The 12500-nt window shown below is 36.9% G+C and overlaps 1 protein-coding gene across 9 annotated transcripts in view; it reads right to left on the bottom strand.

Annotated features, from left to right (window-relative positions):
* LOC119577924 (regulator of G-protein signaling 9-like) overlaps window positions 1–12500 on the bottom strand; it is a 236903-nt gene that overhangs the window by 116626 nt on the left and 107777 nt on the right. For 5 of the 9 annotated variants that reach the window (XM_037925600.1, XM_037925597.1, XM_037925603.1 and 2 more), the window contains exon 3: window positions 1502–1516. The exons of the other annotated variants lie outside the window; for them this stretch is intronic. In XM_037925600.1, coding sequence (XP_037781528.1) covers window positions 1502–1516 — 15 coding nt within the window. The remainder of the gene's footprint in view (window positions 1–1501; window positions 1517–12500) is intronic. 9 annotated transcript variants of the gene reach the window in all.

Here is a 12500-nt window from a genome sequence, read left to right as displayed (position 1 = left end):
TAAGCCTTCTTGGTGATTCCAGCTCTGAGATTTAGAAACTGATATTCCTGGACGAAGCTGACTCTTCCCATAAAAACCGAGATGCAGATTTACCCTTTCATTTTGCCATATGGACTGGTTTACCAGGTGAAGTTTTATATGTAAAATGCATGCCATGAGTTCGAGCAATTGTTTTAAATTTCCAAAGAACACAAAGCAACGAATAGTTCTCTAAGGAATGGGTTTCCTTGGGATATAGGCAGCGGAAAAGGGAGCTAAAAGTTTGGGAACCAGTGGACATTTTGGCTTCCTACTGATACCAGAATAAATTTCTCTGTAAGATCGGAATTAAAGGGAAAGATCTCATACGGTAATAAGGCAGATGATGCCTTTCGATCTGAAATTCTTCACGTAAACACTCAAGATAATAAAGAGTCCTGTAGGTTGTTTTGGGGCATTTAATAAAACTGAAACTAAAAAGTCGATTCATATAATCAGACTATTAGCTTAAAGTCAGGCGGTAACGACTAACAGACTGCCAACACACCGGGATTTTGCCCGGTGTCCTTGTCACCAAACCCGCTCTCGTGTGCTTTTATTCGTACGTACATACATGCATACATATGGGTGCGTTTGTGTTCATGTATATATATATATATATATATATATATATATAATATATATATATATATATATATATATATATATATATATAAATATAAATATATATATATATATATATATATATATATATATATATATATATATATATATATATATATATATATATGCACACACACACAAACACACACATGAAAAACACTCTTGAGACAGTGTCTCAGTCAATAAAAACACTGGGAATACACCGTGAAACCAGTCTGACTGACCTTTCTCTTGTATTTATGGCAGACGTCTCAGGAAATGGCCCTCATTCCCGGGAATGTTAAGTGAATTAAGAGAATAGAAGGTTATGGAGAAAATGGATGCCAAAAAGGACCTGTCGTAGGACAGAGCACTAGAGGAAAAGAATATATGTATATATATATATATATATATATATATATATATATATATATATATATATATATATATATAATGCATACACATACTTATATATACATGTGTGTGTGTGTGTGTGTGTGTGTGTGTGTGTGTGTAAATACATATATGCATATATATACACGTATGTATGTATTACATAAGTATGCATGTATGTATGTATGTTTATATGTATTCATATATGTATGTACATATGTATGTATGTATATCAGTATGTATGTACGTATGTATATATGTATGTATGAATGTATATATGTATGTATGTATGTATAGATGCATGTATGCATGTATGTGTAATTGTATGTATAAATTTATGTAGTTATGTATGTATGTATGTATGTGTTAGGGTCTCTAGGTGTTGTGCGTGTCTTTTAGTGTAACATGTAAATTAGATCGTGCATAAATAATACGTGCTTGAGGAGATCGAGAAAAAATCTTGAAAAAAAACATTATTGATACATACTTCCTTATGCAAGACCTTAAAGAAAAGGACGATTACTCACACGAGGAAAGAAGCATTAATGAAACGGACATTCGTTTCTGAGTAGGAAAAAAATGTTTGTCAGCAACATGAAGTATTTCATAAACTCTTTTAGTTAACGGCATAAAAAATGCATATGAATATACGTGTGCATGTATATATATATATATATATATATATATATATATATATATATATATATATATATATATATATATATATATATATATATATGTGTGTGTGTGTGTGTGTGTGTGTGTGTGTGTGTGTGTGTGTGTGTGTGTGTGTGTGTGTGTGTGTGTGTGTGTGTGTGTATGTATGTATAAAACAAATGAAATGCTTATGATAATCTCAAACAGATAGCAGTAAAGTCTCGCCGCAGTTTTGGCATTACGTATATTTCTGTTTTTGTTTTCCTTGTTCTCTTGCCGTAGCTCCATGTTAATGCTTTCCTCTCCTTTCTGTTTCCTTCGGCAATTCATTTTGTTTATTCGCTCTTCCTCTCCTTCAAGTCTCTTTTCAATCTTGTTTTATCTTCCTTCACGGCTCTCATTTCAAATTTCTCAGCATTGATTTCCATCTTTTCAAAATACTTTTCGAGTGCACCAATTACCGACTACGCAAAGAACTTTCGGTGATGCGTGGCGGGGGGAGGGAGGTAGATAGATAGACAGCAGAGCAGAGAGTGAGTGAGTGAGACACAGAGAGAGAGAGAGAGAGAGAGAGAGAGAGAGAGAGAGAGAGAGAGAGGAGAGAGAGAGAGAGAGAGAGAGAGTGAGAGAGAGAGAGAGAGAGAGAGAGAGAGAGAGAGAGGAGAGAGAGAGAGAGGAGAGAGAGAGAGAGAGGAGAGAGAGAGAAGGAGAGAGAGAGGAGAGAGAGAGAAAGAGAGGAGAGAGAGAGAGAGGAGAGAGAGAGAGAGAGAGAGAGATCGGAAAGAACGAGAATTGAAATAAGAAAGTATATATACGTATATATAAATAGATAAATAAATTGGCGCCTGCACCAAACAACCAAAAGCATCTCGACCAGAAAACACTTGAGGTTTTTTTTTTCCGAGACGCGAATAATTGCCCACGACCCCCCCCCCCCCTTTTCCCCCGAAGGTGCAGGTCTAACGATGGCTAATGCACATCTGCGGGCGACGCAGCATTAAACCTTTTTATGTTAATCTTGCAAAAGTCTCCATTTTTGGTAATGCTACAGCTGGCCAATTTGGCCACTTCTGCAACTCTGCTTCTTGGCCATCTCTGCAGCTCCCACTTTCGGCTATTTCTACATTATACCCTTTTTGTTATGTTTCATTTATACCTTTTGGCCGTTTTTCATGCTGGCTAATTTGGTTAACTCTGCAGCTCACCTGGTTGGCTATTTCTACAATTTTCCTTTAGACTATATCAACAACTGACCTTTGGCCGTTTCAACCGGGACCCTTTTGACTATTTCTGCAGCTGGCTCATTTTACCACTGCTGCTACTCTCCTTTTTATGGCTAGTTAAGCAGCTGGCCCTTTATTCCTGTGCAATTGCAGGTTACTTCTCATCCTTTTTTTTCCCCAGGAGTAGATTAGCAGACACAATAAATAAATATGCTAATAATAATAGTAAAGTGATGATAATAATGATAGTGATGATAATAATGATAGTAAGGATAATGATGATAATAATGTTAGTAATGATAATGATGATAATAATATTAATGATAATAAAAATATTAATATTGATGACTGGTCAATGGTCAGAGATTCACCCGTCTGGTATTGAAGAAACCAACGGGAACCTACTTCAAGTAATTCTCTCCTGTCAATCAATAATCACGATTTCACAGGAACACTCGGAACAGCGTGGACGATCTCGTCACTTGGCGACAGCTGCTGGAACATCACCAACAGAATCGCTGCGTTGCGCGTGGCCACGAGGGACAGATAGGTCATTGGTCACAGCTGTTCGGTTCTGAAATATCTGTCCTTGATGATGATAATGATGATAATAATAAAAATAATAATAATGATAGTTATGATAATAATAACGATAATAATAATGATAATAATAATGATAATAATAATAACAATAATAATGATGATGATGATGATGATGATAATAATAATGATAATAATAATAATAATAATAATAATAATAATAATAATAATAATAATAATAATTATTATTATTATTATTATTATTATTATTATTATAATGATAATGATAATAACGATAATAATAATGATGATATAGATAATATAAAAAATAATAATAGTAGTAAAATAATGATGATAATAAGAATAACTATAATATAATAATAATAGTAATAACAATAATGATAATGATGATAATAATATTAACAATAATAATAATGATAATGGAGAAATAAGTAAACAATAATAGGAAGCAACAATAACAATAACAAGAATAATAATGATAATAATAACAATAATCAATAACAAAGAATAATAATGATAATATTAACAATAATAAATAACAAGAATGATAATAATAAGAATGACATTAATAGCAGAAATAATATTAAAAACAACAACAATAGTATGTCTCAATTTCTCTTCTTTTCAACGGAAAAGAAGACAAGAAAAAATATGTATCCGTCAGCACATGTCGATAATAATTCTCGTAACTAGGAATAACATCGAAAATTATTAGCCAGTCACCTCCGAATCGAATCTTATCACCGCTATTAGTAATAAATTGACCTCCGAAGATTTCCGCGTAATAAATGGAGCGGATGTGGTATAAAAGGGTATGAGAGTTCCAGTGGAAGAGGAAATACTGATGGTCGTCTAAGGAGAGGCTAGTTTGCAGTAAAAGGGGCACAGGCTATGTGGCACGGGTGTCAGACATGGCGGAAGTTGCTCATGGCAAAGAGAGGCGGGAGGGGAGGGGGGGAGGGATTCTCCCCTCCCTCTTTTCTTCTTTTTCCTCCTTCATCCTCCTCTTCCTCCTTTCTTTATCTCTTCCTTCCTTCCTCCTCCAGCCTTCGCCCCCTCCGCCGCTGCTCGTCACCAGCGTGTAATGATCACTCCTTCCTTTGTTCTCGTCGCCGCCATAAAAGTGGAGAAAGAGAAAGACTTTTGGCGTCGGGTTTTTCCCTGGCTGTTCTCTCCGCAAAACCAATATCGCTACCTCGAAGGCCGCCATTCATGAGCGACAAAGGACGTGCTGCAAATAGCATGTCAAAAGACGCTTTCTTAAGGATAAGGGTAAGATAAACATTATTAATGAGCAGGGAATCGAAGATCCTCAATGAACCGGCAAGACGCGAGCGCTGACGTCCCGCACGTGTTGCTGACGTGATATGAAAATGTCTGAGAAGAAGCCCTTTTTTTTCCTAGGAAGGAGTGACCAGATTGTTCCTATCTCTTTCGAAAAACGCAGAAGGTCTTTCTCGTTAACCTCCACTTTACGCTGTCCTTGCACAGCTTCTATTCACTGTCAGATATTACCCAAAGAGAACCGCATAACTTGGCCGTTAAATGTCAAGTGAGGGTCCTGTTATAAGTGATGTGCATCATAATCAGCGATATATAAATAACATGCCGACCTTTATTTCATTTTTAGTTTAACCATTCGACAAGGGCAAAGGATCACTTACTCTCGTCTTTTTGTAAGGTACTTTAACAAACTTTACAGCTGACTCTTTCAATATTTCAAATGAGACTACATTAAGTTTATGCCTGCTTGTAAGCTATAAAAGTCGTTTTATTCACCTGTTATCATTAACGTTTGCCTACCTCTTTCAGCTAATGTATTTCCCTTATTTTTTTCTTCTCTCACTGTTCTTTTATTTCTATTTCTTCTCCTTTCACCGCACCTTCCTCTGTCATTTCTTTCCTTTCTCGCCATCGACCCCTTCCTGTTATCATCTTGCACTCTGCCTTTCTTGATATTCATTCCCTCACGCAAGCACACACACTGGCATGTCCTCCCCCGCCAAGCACAAGGGACCGCTCCAGTGGACGGGAGTCCCGCATACTTAACAATTTCTCTCGCTCTCTGCACTTTAGTTGCAGAAAAGGAGGGGAAGAGGAGAGAGAGAAAGAGAGAGAGAGAGAAAGAGAGAGAGAGAAAGAGAGAGAGAGAGAGAGAGAGAGAGAGAGAGAGAGAGAGAATCAGACATACAGACAGTCAGATAGACAGGCAGACAGACAGACAGACAGACAGACAGACAGACAGAAAGACAGACAGACAGACAGACAGACAGTCGGATAGATAGGCAGACAGAGAAATTCGGGATTTCCAGACTTCAGCTTGCTCATCCGCCCCCGAAAAAAGTCTAGTCTCATAACCCGCCCAATACAGTCGTTTCCCCTTTTGCAATTCAGTAACTAAAGAAGCTGACAGGAGTTTTGCATTTGTGTGTTCAGAATGCAACTTTCCCAAAGGTCTAGTCTGTTAAAGTCAAAATACCAAAGGAAGTTTGGATATTAAAGATGAAAGACACGGATATTACAGCAAACTTCAATTGAAATTTCATGCTAGTAATGGTACAGCATATATGCTCTTGCATATACAAAGTCCTTTTTTGAAAATGTCACAGAGGCATGTTTCTTTTCTTCTCAATACTTGACTGGCGGGCCGAATAAAGACAGCAAAACGTGGCTAAATCATCTTCAAGTCTCCTCCAGATACGAGCAAACCATATACATACTTCAAAAACCTTAACCTCAACCTTCGCAGTTATTATTCCCATAAAATAACAGCAATCAAATCATCAGCAAACCTATACTACTTACGAAGACACGCCAACACGCCTACATACACAAGCACGTACATGTAGCTCTCCTCCCCTCCTCCCCCCTTCTCTGGTTCAATAAAACCTCGTAGGAAACCAAACGACCGAGTGATGCATGAAGGAGCCTCGAGGATAACGGGCGAGGAGTGCCTGGAGACCCCGAGGCACTGTGTAATGGCCCTCTCAGGATGCCACCAGATCTCCCCCAGCTGACCTTGTTACACCGGAGCTGGGCTGGAGAGCTCAGGGTGGATCGTGTTATTTCGTCTATTTTTTCATCTTGGCTTAAGTGGTGGCTGCTTTCTCCTTCCTGGTGCACTTTTGTGGTGTTTGTTTCTTTGTTTCTTTATGCTGATGTTTCTTTGTCTTCGCTGTTGTTTATTTCTCTTTCCTGGTTAGTGTTTCAAAATATTTAATTGTGTCTCTCTTCTCTTTTCCATATCTCCGCATTCTCTCCTTTTTTCAATCTTATTTTCCCCCTTCTCTTATGCGCTTTCTCTTTTCTTTAGTTTGTTCGAATTATTTATCTTTTTCATTATTGCTTTATTCACTTTATTATTTTCCTTATTTTATACAAATTTCCGATATATCTTTTTTCTCACTCTGATTTATTTCAGATTACTTCTCTTCTGACCATATCACCTCCTTCCTTCGTAATTTTTTCTCTCGTTTCCTCCATCTTCGCCTTTTGTGCATTCGTTTTCACCTCCTCCTCATCTCCCCCTTTTTCGAATAGCGTCCCTCTGTTTTGATGTCTCGTCTCGTTATGACTGAACGCCCTCCCCTCTACATACCCGTTTACCTCGTCCCCTCATCTTTGTGTAAAGTCTCCTTTCTTTTCCCCCTCGTCCCTTGAGGTTTCTCTTGTGTTATTAATGACCGTCTGAAATTTAACCCTTTCCTCACTCATTGCTTCGTCAAAGGATGATCATAGACAACATAGTGGAAGTGATGCCAGGGGGTCGAGGGTAGGAAGGGTTGGAAGTAAGGGTGATATGCTAGAAATGATAATGATAATAACGTTATCAAAAACGATAATGATATTGGTACTGCTGTTACTGCTACTACTACTATTACTGCTATTGCTGCTGCTGGTTATGATAATAATAATAATAATAATAATAATAATAATAATAATAATAATAATAATGATAATGATAATGATAATGATAATGATAATGATAATGATAATGATAATGATAATGATAATGATAATGATAATGATAATGATAATGATAATGATAATGATAATGATAATGATAATGATAAGGATAATAATAATAGTAATAATAATAATAATAATAACAACAATAGTAATGATAATTATCATTACTATCACATATAAGTAACAGTAATGACAATAATAAGAATGATGATGATTATGTAAGGAAATCAAAGTGATTCATAATAAGGATAATGATAATAAAAATAGTAATAACAATTACTACTAATAATAATCAAGATAACAACAATAATAATAGAAGCAATAATCAAAATTATAATGAAAATGAAAATAAAAGTAGCAATAATGATAATAAAATTAATGATGATGATGATGATGATGATGATGATTATCATTATTGTTATTATCAAAATACTACTACTACTACTACTACTACTACTACTACTACTACTACTACTACTACTACTAATAATAATAATAATAATAATAATAATAATAAAAATAATAATAATAATGATAATAATAACATAAGCAACAATAACAGAAATAATAATGATAATATTAATATCAATATTAATGAAAATAATGATAACAATATCAATGATAATATTGATTATGATGAAAATAAATTATAATAATAATAATATGAACAATTATCATTATTATTATCATTATTATCATTAGTAGTGTAATTATTATTATAATCATCATCATTGTCATTATTATTATTATTATTATTATCATATTACTGTTATTATTTTTAGTTCATTATCATTACTATTATTATTATTATGATTATAATGGTAATACTACTTGTACAAAGTAATAATACTAATGATAATGACGATAATAACACAACAATGATGACTGATAACAGAATGTTAAAACAAAGCGCTCGGAGACAGGCCAAGAGAGATCGTAAGTGCCAAGAAAACTGGCACAGTTCATTCACTCTCTGTATCGAAGAAAGCTTCGAAGGATTCCCTTTATGTGTTGTAGATGGCACGATACATGTAGTTCGTTCGCTGTTGAGAATTGGATATTTTTTTGTTGTCAAAAATCGATAGTGCATTTGTTGTAGAAAGTACGTTCAACGGTTCGCCTATTGTGGAAAGTTCGTTACTACGTTTGTCTGCACTCTTCCCAACCAACCCTGAGAGCTTCATCTCAGAGCATCGGCTTCACACTCGACCGGTTCACACACACATACACACACACACACATACACACACACACACACACACACACAAACACACACACACACATACACACACACACACACATACACACACACACACACACACACACACACACACACACACACACACACACACACACACACATATATTATATATATATATATATATATATATATATATATATATATATATACATATATATATATATATATATATATATATATATATATATTTATATATTTATATATACATATATACATACATACATACATACATATATATATATATATATATATATATATATATATATATATATATATATATATATATATATATATATCTTCTTCTTTTAACGGTAGGTTCATGTCTGAGCCGCCGTGGTCACAGCATGATACTTAATTGTATTTTTTTTTTTTTTTTTTTTCATGTTGTGATGCTCTTGGAGTGAGTACGTGGTAGGGTCCCCAGTTCCTTTCCACGGAGAGTGCCGGTGGTACCTTTTAGGCAATCATTCTCTCTATTTACCCGGGCTTGGGACCAGCACTTGACTTTGGGCTGGCTTGGCCACCCAGTGGCTAGGTAAGCAATCAAGATGAAGTTCCTTGCCCAAGAGAACAACGCGGCGGTCGGTGACTCGAACCCTCGAATTCAGATTGCCGTCGTGACAGTCTTGAGTCCGACGCTCTAACCATTCGGCCACCGTGGCCTTGACGATCATGGGCTTCCATGATTTTTTCTTAGCAATTTAGAGCGGTGGTTTGCCATTGCCTTCCGCCCGGTGTTTTTATCGAGTCACCATCTCTGTTTACCCGGCACTGACTTGAGCTGGCTTGGCCACCCAGTGGCTAGGCGGTGACTCGAACCCTCGAACTCAGATTGCCGTCGTGACAGTCTTGAGTCCGACGCTCTAACCATTCGGCCACCGCGGCCCCATATATATATAAATATATATATATATATATATATATATATATATATATATATATATATATATATATATATATATATATGTTTATATTTATATATATATATATATATATATATATATATGTTTATATATATATATATATATATATATATATATATATATATATATATATATATATATGCAGAGAGAGAGAGAGACAAAGAGAGAGAAATGTGTGCTCATGTGCTTAAATGTATGTATGTATGTATGTTTGCATAAATCTATATCAAATACATGTATATATACATATTCTGTAAATATATCTTTCTTTTTATATACCTATTATTACATTCGTCATACTCACCCTTTTATAATTTTATTATCTGACCAATATCAATTTTCAAATTTCCTACGTTTTCACATGCTAAACGAGTCATGAAATGATATTCAATCAGAATTCTGTCTTGCTGCGTTAGCTACAACATAATATATAAATATACGTGTTATATCCGTGACAAAGAAGAAATTCATTGCTACTAAATACATTAAATTACATCAATACGCCAGTGAAGACATAATATGTGCAACTACACACAACTAAAAGGATAACTTCTTTAAGCAGTTTACAGTTCCACATGTCTTAATAAAGGTATATTGCCTATGATTGCAACTGCGCAGTTGTAAATGATTAATTCTAAACTTTATAACGCCATGCGTCGATGGCAAGTTATCCCAATCCAGGTATAACGAATGACGTCATAATAAACACAGTGTGGTCCATCGAACGACGCAAGAGGTAAACAGCATATTTCTTTATGTCTTTACATGTGTACCCCCCCACCCAGTCCCATCGCCCCCCTTACCCAAGGACAGGGCCAGGCCGGTACCAGCCGTTCCCAACATTTATGTCCGTTTTATGAGCGGTCACTGCTGTTGCATCCTGTTAACGCACGTTGCACTGCCGCGTTGCACCGAAAAACGATTGCGGCGCTGTAAAGCTGTAAAGAGAAGGGCTATTTCCCAGGACTACTACTAATAGACCTGTAATGGAGTTTAATGAGTGTCATCCCGCCTATTTTTTTGAAGTTGCCGGCCACTTAACCATCCCCCTTTTTCTATTATCCATTCAATTAACTGATATTGCGGATATCAGGACACTCGAATTGATATCTTGAGCGAAGTAAGCCCAGCTGCAAAATCGACGCCCATTCATTCCAGCGGCAGTCAGTCTACCCATCTGCTTACGACCCAGAACACTGGACGAGTTCATTGATCCGACTCGCAGAAAGTATTCGAAGTTGCCTCAACCAAAACAAATGACAAGCGTGGTTTCTCGGCTCTCTCTCGCTAAACAGCAAAGGAAGAAAAGAGATTAGAAAAGAGTTTTTTTAGAGGGCTAATTATTAAGAGATTTCTTCATTATGTTCTCCTTATTGGCTAATGAAAAGAAGAAAAAAAGGAATAAAAGATACGATATCTATTTTTTTCTCTCTTAAAAAACTGTCCTTTTTTCTTTTTTTTATTAATTACTTTTTTAGACCCTGTCACTCATGTTCAATCTGAACCAATGCATACCTCGTTTACCTAAAACAATCTCCCATTCTCCTTTCACCCTCTACTCACCCTCTCTCGGCGACCTACCTTGACCCATATCTTCTTCCCTCTTCCTCCCCTCCCCCCTCCCCCGCTTCCCCTTCCTGCTCATCGCAAACACGCGGGTATATTCTCTCGCCCGCATCGCCCACCCAGCTAACAATCAATAGTGTTTGCCTTAACGACACCACCGCGGTTCGTGAACGTGCCAGCGCCCGTGGGGGGCGGGGGCGGAAGGAAGGGGGAGGAGGGGAGAGGGGGCAGGGAGATTTATTCAGTTTGCGAAAGGATAAGGGGAAGGGGGAAGAGGAGGCCGAAAAAAAATAGACAGTGTGTGTCCAGTCGGTTCCGAGAGTGTTATTAGTGGTAAAATCGTAGGAGATTAACAGGGATTATATAGCCAGCTATTAAACCCCTCTCTCCTTGCATATGCGCTGCGCAAGGGTATCATGTATATCATAATAACGTTTTCGTGGTAATGTGTTCTAAATCCTTGGGTACAGTTAGGCATGCAAGCGCAAATACACGTTTAATAAAATGAAGAAATGTCACTGAAGCGTGCACAACTGGAAGCATGAGCAGGCACGCATATCTACGCAACCACACAAGAGAATATTGCCCCCAAAACAATATTAGAAACGATTAAAGTAATACTACTTTAAAATTCTGAAAAGATGCATATTCATGAGTCTGATGAGTTTCAGCAGACGGCAGCAAACCTTCTTCGGAGTTTCTTCTGAGCCACAAAGCCTTATGACCTGTCTCCTCCCCCCCTCCCCCACGGCCCCCACCCGATAACACCTTCCAGAAGCCACTTATCAAATATTCAAGATGATCTAAAAATAACTGCGGACACTCTCTCTGTTGCAGTTATTTTCAGAACCATTGTTTGTGTACCGAATCTGGTGGACAAGTGGTTGAGGTCACGCCAAGGCTCTCTATGAAATCACACACGCAAGCAAACGAACATGCACATTAGACACACATACACAGACTAACACACACACGCACACACACACACACACACACACATACACACACACACACACACATACACACACAGAATAAAATAATTACACACGCATACCTACATGCAAAAACATCTACACACGCACGAGCACACATATACATACGCAAACACTTTCTCAAGCACACATATGCACACTAACACACTCTTAAGCACATACATGCAAACTAACACACACTCTCAAGCACACACATGCGCACTAGCGCACTCTCTCAGGCACACACATGCACACGCGTCACCAACTATTTCAAAGCGAAAATCGAACAGCAATCGAAAACTTTCGAAGAGTCGGGAAACGAGATGGAGTCTTGAAACTAAACTATTCACGCAGA

This window comes from Penaeus monodon, chromosome 10 (genome assembly GCF_015228065.2).
Source record: "Penaeus monodon isolate SGIC_2016 chromosome 10, NSTDA_Pmon_1, whole genome shotgun sequence".
NCBI lineage: Eukaryota > Metazoa > Arthropoda > Malacostraca > Decapoda > Penaeidae > Penaeus > Penaeus monodon.
This window is presented reverse-complemented; position numbering and strand designations above follow the sequence as displayed.